The sequence below is a fragment of the Chanodichthys erythropterus genome, chromosome 10 (assembly GCF_024489055.1).
Source record: "Chanodichthys erythropterus isolate Z2021 chromosome 10, ASM2448905v1, whole genome shotgun sequence".
NCBI classification, from domain to species: Eukaryota; Metazoa; Chordata; class Actinopteri; order Cypriniformes; family Xenocyprididae; genus Chanodichthys; species Chanodichthys erythropterus.
The window spans coordinates 43,747,447-43,766,116 of NC_090230.1; the positions used below are offsets into that span (position 1 = coordinate 43,747,447).

The 18,670-nt window shown below is 36.4% G+C and overlaps 1 protein-coding gene across 14 annotated transcripts in view; it reads right to left on the bottom strand.

The window, feature by feature from the left end:
- picalma (phosphatidylinositol binding clathrin assembly protein a) overlaps nt 1–18,670 on the bottom strand; it is a 55,112-nt gene that overhangs the window by 35,282 nt on the left and 1,160 nt on the right. For all 14 annotated transcript variants that reach the window (XM_067397833.1, XM_067397838.1, XM_067397836.1 and 11 more), the window contains one exon: nt 1,067–1,209. In XM_067397833.1, coding sequence (XP_067253934.1) covers nt 1,067–1,209 — 143 coding nt within the window. The remainder of the gene's footprint in view (nt 1–1,066; nt 1,210–18,670) is intronic.

The window sequence follows — 18,670 nt, forward strand, 5'->3', positions numbered from 1 at the left end:
GGACGCTCAACTGTCGTTATGAAGTGAGTTTGGAGTAAAAACATGTTATTAAATGTTGTCTTTTGTTGGACAAGATGTTAATAAATGCTTCTCATGTCTGGAAAGATGTTTTGACACATGTTGTTTTTTCAAACACATTATAAGCGAATTCAAACTCTCAGTGCTTTCAGATGGATTAGCATTTGGAGCCATAGTTCATTGATAAGCCACGCATAAAAAATAAAATAAAATAAATAATAATAATAATAATAATAATAATAATAGCTGCTTTGCGATTTCATAATCGCACTAAGCCAAATCATTTAAGTGCGATTTCAATGTTATTTTTCTAATCGTCCGATTAATCGTGCAGCCCTAAATTCTGTTATTATTTACTCACTCATGTAATTTCAAACCTGACTTTCTTCCATGAACACAAACTCCTTTCAGTAAAATAACAGTGAATGGTGACTATGGTTGTAAAGAGTCAAAAATAACACAAAAGTACTTTGTATAATGCATTATGTTATGAATTATAAATTTTTGAAAAGAATGGCCAGAATTTGTTTTAAAAGAATTAGAAAATACATAAATATATAAAATATAAAAAATAAAATGTAATTAAAATAATATAAAATATAATTTAAAAAAAAGTAATTAAAATAAAATACAATAAAATGTCATTTAAATATATAGTTAAAATAAAATGTAATTAAAATAAAAAATTGTCATTTAAAAAATGTTATTAAAAAATAAAATAAAATGTAATTTAAAAGCAATTAAAATAAAATAAAATGTAATTAAATATAAAATAAAATAATTCAAAACAATAAAAAAATAATTAAATAAAATGTAAATAAAATCAAATGTAATTACACTAAATAAAAAAAATAAAAAAAATTACACTACATAAAATAAAAAATTATAAACTAATAGTAAAAAAATAAATACAATTTTGTGAGTTTGGAACCACAAGACAGATTTTAAATTTTTGGGTGTACAATTCATGTGTTCTGGCTAGAGCACTCAGGCTAAAGTGTGTGACAAGTGTGTAAAAAAGCATGTGTGTGTATTTGGGGAGGCTGACCTCATTGCCGTAGACCATAAGGTGGTGTGTGGTGATGAGAGATTTGAACACGACCACCCAGCTGGTGTTGGTGGTGCGCTCGAACAGCGTGTCAGCCAGCTGAGGGATGTTGACATTCATCTCGTTGGTGCACTGGATCAGATCTGGTAGAGAGAGTTGAAGGAGGTCAATATGTTAATAATTCAAACTGTCAAAGTGTTTGTATTTGTACCTTAATAACTGAAACCATTTTGGCTTGTTAACATTTGTTAGAAAAACACTTCCGTTCCAGATTTCCTCAAAAGGCTTACACCGTGTCCAAACTAGTGGTCAACTGATGGGTTATGCAATGACAGATGATGATACTGATATAAAGAGAAGGGGGTGATCAATGGTTGACACAGACACTTAAAATTAAAAATTAAAATCTGACACAGACAGATTAAAAAGTCTGAGGTCAGTAAGATTGTTTTTTTTTTTTTAAGAAATTATTACTTTTATTCAGCAAGGATGAATTAAATTGAACAAAAGTGACAGTAAATACATCAATATTCTTCAAACCAATCCTGAAAAAAACAATATCATGGTTTTTTACAAAAATATGAAGCAGCACAACTGTTTTCAACATTGATATAAATATAAAATGTTTCTTGAGCAGCAAATTAGCATATCAGAATGATTTATGAAAGATCTTGTGACACTGAAGACTGTTGCAACCTCAGCTTTGCCATCACAGGAATTAATTATTTTTTTTAAATTTTAAAAACAGAAGCAGTTATTTTAAATTGAAATAATATTCACAATGTTACTGTATTTACTGTATTTTTAATTAAAGCCTTGGTAATCATAAGAGACTGTGATATAATTTCAGTTATTACTCTAAAAAAGACAAGTAAAAGATTCTAATTAAAAACAGAAATATTTTTGATGACAAATTATTAGTCAATTATTACAATGCCATTGAGAAAATGAATGAATATAGCATGACAAAATATTTACTAAATTATGTACAAGACAGTTGTTTAAAAAACAATTACTTGATGATGCGTGAAACTTCTGTATCCTTTTAACCTTCAAATTGATTAGTCAATCATTCTTATAATGCCATTAAGAAAATTAATGAATACAGCATGACAAAATATTGACTAAATGATGTACAAGACATTTGTGTAAAAAAGCAAAACCAAAAAAAACATGACTTGATGCGTGAAACTTCTGTATCCTGTTAACCTTCAAACTCAATGCCACAGTTTCCAATGTGGCACTGACATTATAAAAGTCGGCTAACCTACTGAAAAACCCGCTGTTTCCAGAGATCTGACTCTGTGGACGTGTGTGATGCTGAGGTGCTGCTGCTCAGTGTGTTAGCATTCAGTGCTGACATGGTGAGAGTGAGAGACAAGCATTGATATCCTGTGCATTATTAGTTCTTTGGCTTGGCTCCACAGCCATCTGCACTCCAAAAGCAAGAGCGGGATCCCTCAAGGCTTTCTCTACGGCACCGACACTGTGAGACTCATTCAGGGCTGCAGCTTATCATGCCATTCATGAAACCTCCCACAGACACAGGAGGAGGACAACGCCGCCTCTCTCCACTAGGAATTAGATCTGAACGGGATTATATCATCATAAAGTTTTCTGGATTTAAATGAAAGACAAAAAGTAAATGGAAGCAAGTTTCTGCCACAGAATAATACATTATATATATATATTTTTTTTTAATATATTAGGGCTGTCAATCGATTAAAAATTTTAAAGGTGCCCAAGAATGCTTTTTCACAAGATGTTATATAAGTCTAAGGTGTCCCCTGAATGTGTCTGTGAAGTTTCAGCTCAAAATACCCCATCGATTTTTTTTAATTAATTTTTTTTAACTGCCTATTTTGGGGCATCATTAACTATACACTGATTTTGGCAGCGCCGCCCCTTTAAATCGCGTGCTCCCTGCCACACGAGCTCTCGACTATATTACAGTGCATTTTCAAAGTTCACACAGCTAATTTAACCCTCAAACGGATCTTTACAAGATGTTCGTCATGCATGCTGTATGCATGCTTCGAATTATGTGAGTAAAGTATTTATTTTGATGTTTACGTTTGATTCTGTATGAGTTTGAGGCTATATGCTCTGTGGCTAACGGCTAATTCTACACTGTTGGAGAGATTTATAAAGAATTGTGTTTATGCATTATACAGACCGCACGTGTTTAAAAATTAAAATAGCAACGGCTCTTGTCTCCGTGAATACAGTAAGAAACGATGGTAACTTTAACCACATTTAACAGTACATTAGCAACATGTTAACAAAACATTTAGAAAGACAATTTACAAATATCACTAAAAATATGGACCATGTCAGTTATTGTTGCTTCATCTTCCATTTTTCACTGTTGTTCTTGCTTGCTTACCTTGTCTGTGCACAGATCCAGACGTTAATACTGCCTTTCCTTGTCTAATGCCTTGAACATGGGCTGGCATATATGCAAATATTGGGGTCATACATATTAATGATCCCAACTGTTACGTAACAGTCAGTGTTATGTTGAGATCTGCGTTTTTTCCGGAAGTCTTTTAAACAAATGAGATTTATATAAGGAGGAGGAAGCAATGGCGTTTGAAACTCAATGTATGTCTTTTCCATGTACTGAACTCTTGTTATTCAACTATGCCAATATAAATTCAATTTTTGATTCTAGGGCACCTTTAATCTAATTAATTACATACTCTGTGATTAATTAATCTAAATTAAGCACATACATAATTTTTAAATTATTAAAAGTATTAAATATTTCAATTCAAATGAATCAATGCAGGGTTTTTCCTGGGTCAAAAATGGTCAACAGACATGGTCATCCACACAAACAGTAAAAAGTGCCCTACCCACGTGATCTGCAAACCCAATACTGACAATAAAGTACCCGTCACTTTCACTGTAATTCTTTCTTGCCCTCTTTGGGGAAAAAAAAAAAAAAGTGATAGCTTTGAAGAAAAGTTATAGCTTTGTAAGAGAAGATGCTTTTTTGCTAAACCTGAAAAGTATTAAAAAGTAGCATTTAGAAGTTATATTAACTAATAATATAATTTTCTACCATATACAATTGAATGCACCTAGCTAACAACAACTTGCTTTGTTCTGGTTTCACCTCACTCCAGTCTAAACTAACTGATTTTATAGGTAAGTTACGCCTACACTCTTGCTAAATGGGGTAAGCACACTTATGTTCTCATTTCAGAGTGGTTCGAGTAAATGATTCATTATAGACCGTGTGGACAGACAGATCAGTTGTTGTCATGATTCATTAAAATGAATCTGTTGAGTCATAAGATCGTGAATCGGACATTAGTGGACAATGACGTGTTGCGTGCAAATCGCGACTGTTATTAGGACATCGCAAAAGATTTGTCAACGTAGAAAACACTTCACCACTGGATAGGATTTTCTTTTTGTTTACTGAAAGTGTGGTTTATGTCAGCTGCACGTGCAGGACTCCTGTCAGAGAAGATGAGGTGACGTTCTTTTGAGCACTATTCACACCCAACGGTTATTCAGAAAAAACATTTTCCGAATGCGCCTCGTGAAACATGGATTCGGTCTTACGAACTTTTAGCATTGTGTCAGTTGATTTAGATTATTATGTGTGAGGTAGAGAGAGTGCAAAGACGGTGCTTACTTTGAAGACAGAGATAGATTGCGCGCACGAGGTAGGAGCTCTGCTCGTTCTGTCCGTCAGCGCAGCAGTCGTCTCCCTCCTTCATTTTACAGTCGAATGGTGTCTAGAACGGCTCAAAGGTCAATATGGAATGGATTAATCCACGTTATTTTTTTTAAACGCAGCAATTTTTCTCCGAATAATTAATCGAAATGAACGTGTTATTTTGACACCCCTATATATTTTATATATATATATAAAATGTATATATGTACAGAGCTTGACATTGACTTTTTTGCTCACTAGCCACTGTGTCTAGTTGTTTTTCCAAAGTTACTAGCCAATCAGCATTTTCACTGCTAGCTTTTACTATTTTGAGTCAATTAACTTGATTAGCTAGATTTAAAATGCAGATTTACCACCCAAATCAAGACTAGGTCTACATGGTATATCAGCTGGTATGTGCGGGGGGGCAAGGGCAAGTTATTTTAGTTAGGCTATATAAAAACATTTACATTTAGTCATTTAGTAGACGCTTTTATCCAAAGCGACTTACAAATGAGAGTAGTAGAATCAATTAAATCAACATGAGAACAACAGTGTATAAGTACTGAGTGAAGTCACAGTTATGTCAGTAAAGTGCTCATAGCGAATTTTTTTTTTTTTTTTTTTTTTTAAATAAATAAATAAATACACAGATAGGAGAAGAATATTAGTCAAGGTAAGTGCTACTACTACTGGGTCAAGTGCTGACGAAAAAGATACGTCTTTAGCATTTTTTTGAAAATGGCTAGAGACTCGGCTGCTCGGATAGAGCGTGGTAGGTCATTCCACCAGCCAGGAACAGTCCCGGAGAAGGTCCGTGAGAGTGATTTTGTGCCCCTATGTGATGGCACCACAAGGCGCCGTTCACTTGCAGAACGCAGGTTTCTGGAGGGCGCGTAAGTCTGAAGTAGTGAGTTAAGGTATAGCGGTGCAGAGCCAGCTGTCGTTCTGTAAGCAAACATCAGAGCCTTGAATTGGATGCGAGCAGCTACTGGCAGCCAGTGCAGACTGATGAAGAGAGGAGTGACGTGCGCTCTCTTCGGTTCGTTGAAGACCAGTCTTGCTGCAGCATTTTGGATCAGTTGTAGAGGCTTGATAGTCCATGCTGGAAGGCCAGCCAAGAGAGCATTACAGTAGTCCAGTCTGGATAGAACAAGAGCTTGGACAAGAATTTGTGTGGAATGTTCAGATAGGAAGGGTCTAATCTTCCTGATGTTGTACAAAAAAAGAACAAAGCAAATTAGCAAATTACAAAACAATAGTAAATTAAACAGCCTTAACTTTTTTTTCAGGTTTATTTAAAAATTTTTGTTGTTTGATTAACATTAATGACAGACAGGTATTTAATTGGGCTGCCGAATGCATGGACATAATATACTGACAACCAAACCACAGATTCGACACAAAAGATTCAAAGCAGTGTTTTGAAATCGGCCATCACTAGATATTGTTGAAAAGTCGTTATTTTGTTTTTTGGTGCACAAAAAGCATTTTCGTCGCTTTATATTAAGGTAGAACCACTGTACTGTACTACATGAACTTTTTAGTACCTTTCTGGATCTTGAGACGTTTGGTGGGATCGCTGGCAATAGAGGCCTCACTGAGCCATCAGATTTCATCAAAAATTTCTTAATTTGTGTTCTGAAGATGAACGAAGGTCTTACGGGTGTTACGGGAGAACGACATGTGCGTGAGTAATAAATTACATTATTTTCATTTTTGGGTGAACTAACCCCTTAAAGGCTTATTCTGCAGAACCATATTCTACATACCTAATCCTACCCAATACCTAAACTTATCAACTACCTTTCTAACTATTAAATTTTATTAAGTTTGAGGCAAAAGTTATAGTTAATAGTGAGAATTGGACCCTAATCTAAAGTGTTTCCGAAATCAGAAACGCGATATAAAAACTCGTCGTCACAATTGCAAGAAAAAGAAAGTTAGAATTGTGAGATAATTGCCTTTTTTAATTTTCTATTCTGTGGTGAAAACAAGCTTACATAGAAACCTCTTCTAGACATACTTAAATGAAGTGAAAAAGCCACTTCCACCCTCGCTACAACCCATTTCAAAGACAAAAGAGTAATTACACACTCCCCAACAAATTGCCACCCAATATTAGTGCGTACGCAGCCTTTTGAAGTGGGAATGTAAAAATATGCTGCACAGCGAGCATGGGTGGTCTACAGAATGCCCTCTCTTTTACAGATAACATCCACTATTTAAACCTGCACAAAAGCTTGGCCACGTGACAACAAAAGACTTTTCAGAGCCAACACAAAACGCCTGTGCTGAGCATGACGCCGCTGCAAGTGTACACGTCCATGGGGCTCAAGTGAAAGATCAAAGCCAGAAGACACCACGGACTTGATGTTTGATGGTGTTATCGTCCTACGCCAGGGTAACCGGACACTTTTGGGTTTACCCTACACGCCCTTATGTAGCCAACAAGCACATTTGAAAGGAGAAATGAGAAATCTGTAGGACTCTTTCCCAATCTAGATCCATCCAGTCTGTATCTCTATCTCTCTGGGGTGAAGATAGACATGATTGATGGCCCAGCAGGGTGCATGTGTAGTGTATCCAACCATGTGATGTTCACATGATGAGAAACAAAGCAGTCATGTGACCTGCTCTGCCTAAACATTAAAGTGCCTGACATTTTCCTGATACTCAGCCTACTCGGAAGCGCAAAAAAAAAAAAAAAAAAAAAAAAACAACAACTTCCCAAACTTCTCATATAATAAAATATTCATGTTGTTCTGACATTGACGCTTATAATCTGAAATGCCTCCAGGGTAAATAATGCAATATTCAAAGTAGTCACACTCCAAAATGTGCACAGACAGTGTTCTCTCGGTTTTTTATTTCCTTCCATAAATATGTTGGTGGAAAAGATCGATATTAAAGGGATAGTTCACCCAAAAATGAAAACTGTCATCATTTACTCACCCTCATGTCACACTTGTGCTCTATATTCCAAGTTCTTCAAAGTTCAAATGTTACACTTTTAAGGTGCTTTTTTTATTATTACTAAAAGCTTTAGTCTTGTTATTGACTGTAAAATTCATTGGAGGGAAAGCTCTGCAAAAGTTTTCCTTTTGTGTTCTACAGAAGAAAGTCAGTCAGTATGGGTTTGAAACAACATATAAGGGAGTGAGTAAATGATGACAATCTTCATGTTCTATTCCTTTAAAACTTAACATGGGCTTCAAAACTTAAAAATAACAGGTCACTGCTGTGGTACAACCTATTAATGGAGAGAATATTTATTTTAGACCTGACCCATCCAATGATTAACATTGAAATATGCAAAACTACACCACTAAATACACATTTCCGTATGGTTATAAAACATTTGGGTCAATGGCATGACACTCATTCTGTCCAAATGTATAAAGTTTATTAAAAATAGTATGTAATTCATACAGTCAATGACCTCTGTGATGAACATGTTTATAATTTCCAAATTAAAATTCATTTTAACATTCGTGGTGTATCTGTCCAGATAAACAAACAAACTACTGTTTAAAAGTTTGGGGTCAGTAAGATTTTTTAATGTTTTTTTTTCCTTTTAAAAGGTACAATATGTAACATTTTTGCAGTAAAATATCCAAAAACCACTAGGCTAGTGTTATATATTTTGTCCAGCTGATTACAAACAATATCTCTAATGTTTTCAACTACTTGTAAATCATGAGAAAATTCCCATTCTAAACAGTGACACGGGGCAGTGCAGTCGCCTGTCAATGACGTCAGTTACCTTTGTTACCGCCTTTACTGACGTAGAAACCACATGACAACAGTGCCGTGGACAAATGCGGAAGTAGTGTCTAGCGTCCAGCAAACCACTAGCTTGCTTCAAGCAGTTCCTTGTTTACTTCTTGCACGTTTTATGGTGGATTGTGTTACTTATTTATGGAACATAATTACTGTTTACCATCTGCCGCTGGTTCTGTCGACAAGGACAGCTCCCGTAAACTCATGACCGGAAAAGCGGAAGCGGCGCCGGCGACTGTGTCATAATAAAAGTCCCGCTGCTCGTGAGGCGTGTGTTGATCAATCGCTCCAGCTCCTCGTTCAGCTCCCGCAACACTCGGTCCTGCTCTGCTTCATACTACAGTAATGTTAATAATCGCATCCACGAACATGAGTTCTTCCAGACTCCAATCCCTATTCTTTTGCACCGTCCGTTGAGATGGAGACCACATGTCCCAGATTTCCGCTCTAAAACTTGGCGTCATCAAATTACGCCTTTGTTTTGAATAGGCTTCTAGCGACCTCTAGCGGAAAAAAATATCACAAATTGTACCTTTAAGTCTCTTACACCAAAGGCTGCATTTATTTGATCCAAAAATAATAATTTTAGTAATTTATTCCTGTATTGGAGTCATTACGCCAGTCTTCAATGTCACATGATCCTTCAGAAATCATTCTATTATGTCGATTTGGTGCTCAAGAAACGTTTCTTATTATCAAAAGTATTAATTTCTCTCTCTCTAAAAAAAAAAAACTTGACCCCAAACTTTTGGATGGTAGTGTAAATCTTTGGCTCAATCTTTTATTATAATAGGTTTTGATTTATTTATTTTTTTAAATAAATTTAAATGTTTGCTCGCCAAATAAGTCATTTTAACCAACATGCAGTAAGTATTTTTGTTGTCATATGTTTAAAATAAAATAAAATAAAATAGATATTTGGATATTTTGGGGATATTTTTAATAAAAATAAAACAAAAAAAAAATCAAGATTACTTCATAAAACGTGATATACATATTTGAGCGAATATCCAATTTTCTTAAAAATGTAAAAAAAAACAAAAAAACATGTATGAAACTTAACTGAAAATAACAATTACTAGTGGTTAAACCGATCATAGCTGATCCGTACGGACCACAGTTCGGCACGCATGTGATTCCCAGATTAATCGCAAAGTTTAATCATCGTAGAGTTAAATGTTTATCATTTGCATGTGTTTCGTCTTTCCAATTTACACATTCAAGCAGCTTTAAACCATTCCAGCACAAGAAGAGGTAAAAGAGAACTCAATTTGTATGTGCACGCTGTTATCTATGAGCAAACACACACAAAGATTAATCTATTTTAAATTTATACAGTGAACACTATAGTAGTATTTTACATTTAGGTATACTAAGTTACAATTAAGTATACTTAATTGTAACCTTGTTATATTGTATATCTATGCTTGTAATTAGTGTTTTTGTTCTTATTTTTCTGTTTACTTGCCTTTAATAATGTTTGAAATCTATTAGTGAGGCTAGTAGTTTTACTATGGTATTGAAGTAGCCTATTAAAGTATGCTTTAAATCGAAGGCAATGTTACATTTGCGCCCCAATATTTTTTTTCTTGCCGATCCGAACAATGATCTGATCTGAGACTCAAAAAACATAACATGATCTGGACCGCAAGTTTTGTCATCCGTTGAACCAATAACAATTACACTTCAAGAACTTTCCACTTGCATTTTAAACTACATTTTTTAAAGATCTCAATTTCAAACATCCTTATTTTTGTCATTGACCCATTTGCACTTCACTACAGAGCATCAATATCAGATTCAGGAGAGCGTGACTAACGTTAATAATTAACAAGGAGAACTGTTGATTGTCAAGGGACATTGATCTGAATGTTAGTGATGGGCCGGGCTACATACAGTCATATATCAATGCATTGTGTGCCAGATGAAAAATCATGTTTTTTTTTTTTGTTTGTTTGTTTACAAAGCAAAACAGACAGATGATGTTTGTAGAGCAACATCAAATTGAAAGTCCTAATGGCATTAATACAGAATAATGGTCTCTAGTTTTAAAAACATTTCTTTTTGAAAAAGGACAGGAGAACATAGTTGACTCAGCAACAGGATGCTGCAAACTTCCTACAGTTCACAGAACAAAACTGATTCAACCCTTTAAAACAGGTTGATGGAGCTATTTAGACACTCTGAACCCAAAACTGGACAAATGGCAGGAGGCTACATGAGACACAGACCAAGAAACAGACAGAAAACAGGTAGAAACAAATGGTGATGGAGAAGAGTGAGGCCGACGTGGGTATATTTCTCCATCCAGGCTCTGTTCCGCTCCAGGGAGAACCATTTGTGAGGGCAGAGGACAGGAAACTATTAAGTGAATGATTGCTCCCCTGATTCAAGGGTTTAACTCGCAGACAGATAGAAGACAGAATCCTGCTCTACATCACATAAACACAATCCACAAAGGGCTGACTATACCTGCAGACTAATCTGGACGGAAAATGAAAGACAAGTAACACGGGTCAAAAACTTAGTCAAGAAGAACTCCTGAGTGTATCAGGTAATATCAGTTTAGATAATTGACAAGTTAAAGCTGTTACTGATGTTTGCAGAGCAGTATTTGACTGGAAGAGTAAAAATGACATTTGTCAGCTACGTCTCAATAGATCTAGCATTCTGGACGCTGTAAATCAGATACAAAGATAAACAGGGATGTTACCCTGTTGTTGCTGAGAAATATAATGTAGAGATATTTAATAAAAGTCAGTGAATTGATGAATTTCTGTGCCCCTGTATGTTTCTGTGTATTCGCAAAGCGATCTCTGATCTTGAGATGCGAGAGACGTGTGTGTGTGTGACAAGCAGTGCATTAATACAGATTGCATTTAAACTAACTGGAACTACTACAGTTTGTAATGCACACCCCCTAGCCAATCAGAATTGACTATTCAGACAGACCATGGTGCGTGTATGACTGATGCATGAAAGTTATAAATAATTAAGTGCTGCAAATCACTTTTCAAAACATATTATAACCAGACAATATTGCTTTCCATGCAAACCATGTGGTAAACATCCGTTCAGCACCAGTGAAAAAAAAATGCCACATGTACAGAGCTCACTGGCTAGAGGAAGAAGAACATCTAGGTTGGAATGCAAGCTTGACTTCACAGCGTGGCAGAATCCAGAGCATGTCGAGGAAGTGGAGGTAAAGAGAAAGAGAGGATCAACAGGGAGAATGAAAGAGACAGCTGCACAGAAATCAGGGAAACACACCACATAAAGTTAGATGTGCCAGAAAAAAAAAAAAAAAAAAAAAAAAAAAGAACTGCTGTGAACTTGGGAACTGTGACTAATAATAAAAAGATAAGCAAAAAGAATAGCATTTAGGAAGTAAAGCATATAAAAGTAAAAGTAATCTAGTATTCAGCAAACAGAAAGTCAAGCATATAAGACACCGTCTTCACAAAAGAGAAGAACAGCTGCTAAAGGTAACTAAAGTAAAACTTCATGTCAGGGCTCATTTTAAATCACTGTTAGCTGGAGGCATTTTATCAATAGTTTTCTCAATGGTACTCATTAACAAAATAATAACCTGAGACTGGGAATGAGATTCAAGCCAATATCTTCGAGGTAAGTTTTCCCTTTCACAAACATCTTGAAAAAAATACTTCATGGCTGAAAGGCATAAGTCATTAGCTAATCCTACATAAAAAGTGACGATTAAATAGATTAATAATTTACAGCGGGGAATACACAAAATGTCAAACAAGCAAATGTTTGCTTTTTTTTTTTTTTTTTAAATAGGACAATAAACAGAAAATCTGAATCACTTGGACTGCTTCCCCACTGGACTTTTCCATATTTAGACAGTGACGTCCAGAATGAAGTAGCATGTCTGCTGTGAGAACAAAACTCTGCTGATTAGACTCGAGGAGTTTTGACTCATGAATTTCCCCTGATCCAGCTCTCGATGGAAGAGTCACTGCACTCTCCTATCTGCAGACATCTTCCATTTAATCAGCTCCCAACATTTTTCTGATTTACGGAACAACTTCCTGTTGGCTGTTTAGATTTTGAATAGTTGGCTGCCTACAAGAATGCAGGAAGTATCTTGAACTGGTCCACTGGGTTCATCCAGGACAAGACACTTTGCAGTCTGGAGTTTGGGAGGTGTCTGGGAGCAGGAATGCTGATCAACTCCCTGTTCTAACTCAATGAAAAAAAAAAAAAAATTTGTCCAAGTTCTGAAATTAAAACAATAAATAAATACTATTATGGTGCTCTTTAATGTGGTGCGCAAGTAAACAGGCCAGCTCTTTATCTTTACTACTAGTTATAGCATGAAATAAACATAAATGAACATCAGAAATTATGCCGAAAGAAACAATACAACTTACCAAAATGCATCATGTCTAATGTAATCGGTCATTGTTTCTTTTTTTCTTCTTTTTTTGCCTTTATCCGCTTGTTAAGTCATGACGTAAGGAACGGCGTTTCTGGGTCCAAGCCTCGACTCGTTTCACCTGAGAATGCCATCGACGGCCGTTTATGAGCGCTATTTATTCATTTTAAACATCAATCATTTTAAAAAAGGTAAACATTTTAAATACGTACAGTCTACACAACAGTATCCGTGCTCACAGCGTCACAGATATTAATATTTTAACGATTTATAAAAGATGAATCATTGTCTGGCCATCTGGAATTTTGGTATGGAGATAAAGGTTATGATTATATATTTTTTGTAGTATTACACCACATCGTGTCTGTATATTAGCACCATTTGTTGTTTTCTTGTGGTATGAGATAGAGCGTTAGGACCCGGAAGCGCTGCCGCGTGACGTCAGACTTAACAACCGAATTGTGATAGGATAGTATAGAGTGGATAGGAAGCAAGGTGGGAGAGAGAGGGGGGATGGGATTGGGAAAAATCCACGATACGGGACTCGAACTCAGGTCACCCGAAGCACAACGGCGCTATATGTTGGCGCGCTGCCCACAAGGCTATCGTCGCCAACATAGCTCAGTGTTTCAGCGGGCTATCGTTTATTAAATTTCATCCCTCCACACTGCAAGTTCACAAGCAGTTTTGGCCTAATGGTTAGAGAGTCGGACTTGTAACCCAAAGGTCGCGGGTTCAAGTCTCAGTACTGGCAGGAAATGTAGGTGGGAGGAATGAATTAACAGTGCTCACTTCCACTCTCATTACCCAAAATGAGGTGCCCTTGAGCAAGGCACCTAACCCCCAATCACTCCACAAGTGCCGCAGCAAAAAAAAAAGGGCAGCCCACTGTTCACTGTGTGTGTGTGTGTGTGTGTGTGTGTGTGTGTGTGTGTGTGTGTGTGTGTGTGTGTGTGTGTGTGTGTTTGTGTGTGTACTTGTTTTTGTGAAATATCAGGACATAAATGTGTATAATGACATGGGTATAACATGGGTATTACAAAAAAAGGTGAAATATGAGGACATTCAGCATGTCCCCACTTTTCAAAAGGCTTATAAATCACACAGAATGAGTTTTTGTGAGAAAGTAAAAGTGTGCACAGTTTCCTGTGATGGTTAGGTTTAGGGTTAGGGGTAGTGTAGGGGGATAGTAAATACGGTTTGTACAGTATAAAAACCATTATGTCTATGGAATGTCCCCACATTTCACAAAAACAAACATGTGTGTGTGTGTGTGTGTGTGTGTGTGTACCTGGATGGGTGAAATGCAGAGCACAAATTCCAAGTACGGGGCACTATACATGGTCACACATCACTTTCACTTTTTAAAATCTAATCAAAAACTGATGGGCAGAACCAAGTCCCTGCCCTGCATTTTTTCTTTTTTCTTTTTTTGATAATGCACTCAGATGTATCACAATACAGATGAAAAGATCTTTCGGTATTTTAAAGGGACAAGAGTTATTTAATATGCTGTCTAGCAACTAAAGTCTGCACTGTCATTTAAAGTTGCCCTCACTAATTACTAATACTAGTTTAGACAAAACTTATTCTGGAACTGCTTTGTGATGCTTGGTGAGTGCGACCCAACAGAACGGTCTGTTAAAGCCCTAAATTTCAGTCATCCATTGCTCAAAAAGTGGTAAGGAGGGCGTCGTAACCTTTCTATCTCTGCTGTATTTGGGTTGTTGTGACTAGTTACATAATATTTGATCACTTAAAACCGGTGAGGTAAAGAGGCACTTTGCTAATGGCATACTGGGTCAATAATTTAGGAAATGGAACATGAAGAAAGTCAACTACAAATGCTTTAGAGCCAGACTCGGCTAGGAGGTTCAAACAGTGACTCTAAAAGCAGTACTGGTCTCCATTCACACACAGCAGGGTAGCGAGTCAGCACTCTTTCGGACTGACCGTCATTTGATGCCTCTCAGGTCACATGCTACATTTCAACACAGGTACAGACAGACACACAGTTGCATGACTGACTTACAGCGGATCTCTGCCAGAGTGATCGGACACCATAAAACAGGTCCATGGGGTCACTTTGTTGGAACAGATGACATTTTATAGGTGTTGTAACCACGCTGATTGGATGGGAGCGCTACAGTCAACGCTACGCAGGCTGTCCCGCCCTACAATCTGGTAGACGCACAGACCCTCAGGGCGCTTTCATTTTCGCAACCTCAAAATTGGGCTTAAGTGTGTATTTGCAAATATGGATACTAAACAGCAGGAACACCAATCAAGATGAGAGCACTTTAATCTACGATTACAACAAAACTGATCCGATTTCCGCTGGCTGTCTGACGGTTCATCAGAGAAGATGTATTTCACATTCTGAAAAACTTCAGCATTAACCAGGCAGACAAAACGCCATATCATTTTTGTCTTGACTACATTCTGAACCAGCAATCAAGTACACAGCATGATAAACATTATATAATCGTGAACATTCTTCTACTTGCGGGGGGGCATTGGTCTCAGGCAGATTCTAGGAAGCGTCTATCATATTGCAGAGCTGACTTATAGGAGCACCCAGAATAAGCCTCGATTCCACAGTACTTGCTTACACAGCACTGGGGCACAGAAGGCCAGCCAACATGACTTCAACATGTCATGGAAATACAACAGTGGAAGGCCCGCTGTTGATGTTGGTGGTGTGTATATGTGTGATCACCTTTAAATAAATTCAACAACTACCCATCCAAACTCATGCTTAATCCACCAGTTTATATACAAAAAAACAAAGTTTCTCTACCCAAAAGTAGGTCACAAGACCGTTCTGAGTGGGTCGCAGAGTATGCAGTCAAAGAAACAGCACCAACAACAAAAAATGTAATTCTAAAGGTTTCTCTGATGCAAGACTTTCATTTTGAAAGATGTGCGAGAAAACTGTTGACTCTTCTGTCAGGTGCAATTTAAGTAAAGAGTGCCTGAGAAAAATGTGCTGTCCTGATTCAGCATCTGAGATCAGATGAGATGTTGTCAGGCTATATGTCAGTGACATTATCATAACTGTATTATAACCTCAGAAAAACTGTACGATATACCGTGTTTGTACCGTGCTCTTCCATTGCACGCGCAAATGCGGAGGCACACTGTATATCACTTCAGTATATATATATATATATATATATATATATATATATATATATATATATATATATATATATATATATATATATATATATATATATATATAAAAGAGAAAAATAAATTACAATTATGCAACATCGTAGTTACATTTACAATTAGTAAGTCATGAAATGAAAGTAAAGTACCAGTAAATTATGTAACTGGTATTTTGCGTGTTTAGCTAGGGAGGATTTGCATGAAGGTATGATTTTCATTCTATCCATCAATTTCCATGTTTTGGTAACAGTTCATGTTAGTTTTGTGTATTCACCATGGTAACCATTGTTTCCATAACCCCAAAATGTCATTATTTTCACATTGTGTTATTTTGTATATTATTAAATTTATGTGTATGTTAAGTAACATGGGATGGTACTTTTGTGTGTGTTTGTGTGTGAACCTTTTTTGTGAAATAAATTTGCTTCGTTCACCCCAAAAAAAAAAAAAAAAAAAAAAAAAAAAAATCTCACATCATTTACTTATCCTCATTTCATTTCAAGCCCATAAGACTTTTTCATCTTTGAAACACAAATAAAGATATTTTTAATACAATCTGAGAGATTGAAAGTCTATTCTACCAAAACTTTGATGCTTCACATTGTATTACATATATATAATCTAAAGTGAATCAAAATCTAAGTGAATCAATTGGTTTAAGTCTTATGTAGAGATACATTCACTGTAGGATTTAATTTAATTGAAAATTAACACCATCACTATGTATGACAGATTAAATTTAGGTTTTTATTCACATATTATTTATTCACATTGAGCAACACACATACATCAAGTACATCAAATATACCAAATAAGGTTTCAAATGAGCTTTGTTCTGGAGAAATTTCTGAGGTTTCTCTAAAAATACCTAGAAAAAAAATTAGCAATTGATGACAGAATTTTCATTTTTGGGTGAAGGTGATTCGTGCATATTTTAATATGGGCGGGACAAACCAATTGCCCAACCATTAGCAGATGGAGGGAGTGTTTGTATTTTTAAAATCTGTTCAATTCTGTTTAGCGATGCTAGTAGAGAAGAAATTACTCAATTGAACCAATGTGAACCAGCATTACATTTAGTAAAGCTTGAGCAGTATAACGAGTCCTCTGCATTTCCTTAAATGCTACTGAACACACTCCAGCCTTACTGACTAATAATGGCGGGCATTATGGAACAAAAGTCAACGTCCATATATGGACATAAAAGAATGAATAAGGCACCTGCTGATCCACAGCAACCCTCTGAAATAACTAAATTGGTAAGCTCAAACTTCATAATAAGCCAAAGGTGTAACTCCTCTGAACAAAGACAACTTTTTTAATTCAATCAAATCACAAAATATATTTTCTCTTATATCAGATTAGAGTGAAAGTACAAAGAATTGTGTGATTATATTGTAACTGCATTTTTACTATCTTCTTGTTTGTACCCAAAATGTTTTCCTAAACTAAAACATGCAGAAACAATTGAAGGACATTTTTCAGCCAGCTGGTCATTTCTGGAATAAGGGTAGTTCAAGAGGAATGTTCTCCCTACCCCGGAAACCCGGCCCAAATCAAAGAGGCTGGGGGACGGAGCCGGAGCCGGAGCCGTATCTAATGTTCAAATCTAACAGAAGCAGAGCGAGACACACTGCTATTTCTGTCCCAAAGGAAACTCCAGGCACAGAAGGCACTGCTGACCTGAAATACCTACAAGACCTCGTCACACACACAATCTTCACACTACGGGAACAACCTGAGGGCAACCGGTCTACTGTGGAACAATGTTCTTGATGCAATGATCATGAAAAACTCAACATAAGCACATACTTTTGAGGGAGGAAGGCAATTACGTCTGACCTCCACTTAGTCTGAGAGTTCAGAATTTCTCTCTTCTCCTTAAAAACTGTCTGTCAGCACACATGCCATTCTGTATTGTCAAGACCCAGCTAAAAATAGTTACACCATGAGGAAATTAGCACTGTAGGGTGGGAGCGAAAGCAAAAAGCTATATGTAAACAAGCAGTATGCGACGAAAGACTTGATGAGGTGGTGCCACCAGCCTTGATTTGTCTCAAATGATGGTGCCACTGATTCACCAACATTTGTACAAGAATACACGCACATTCAGAAAGATCAAGTATTTTACTTCAAGTTTGAATTAAAAAAAAAAGCAACTGCAAAACTGACAATCTAAGAACAAACTGCAGTTGATTCATTGACTTATACACTTTGAGTTAATCAAAGACTTCAGATCTCACTAAACAGACACAATCACAAGACTGATAAGGTCAAGATGGGTCCTAAAAGAGGCCATTCTTCCTGAGTATTATAAGAAACACTAGGCATAATTCAAGCTTTATGAGACCTGCTAGCACCAGCACCTGTGGGAGACTGAGAACATCTCACTCTGAGAAGACAACTTGAATCATAGCAAGCAATAAATATGACATCTGCATAAAGTTAAAAGTTAACATGACAGAACTGTCTTATGAGTTCAGCCGCTGCCAGGGTTGAGCCAATTACAACATAGTCCTCTATAAACACCTGCCACAGTATATCTTAAATTGAATGTTGCATAACTTCTAAAAGT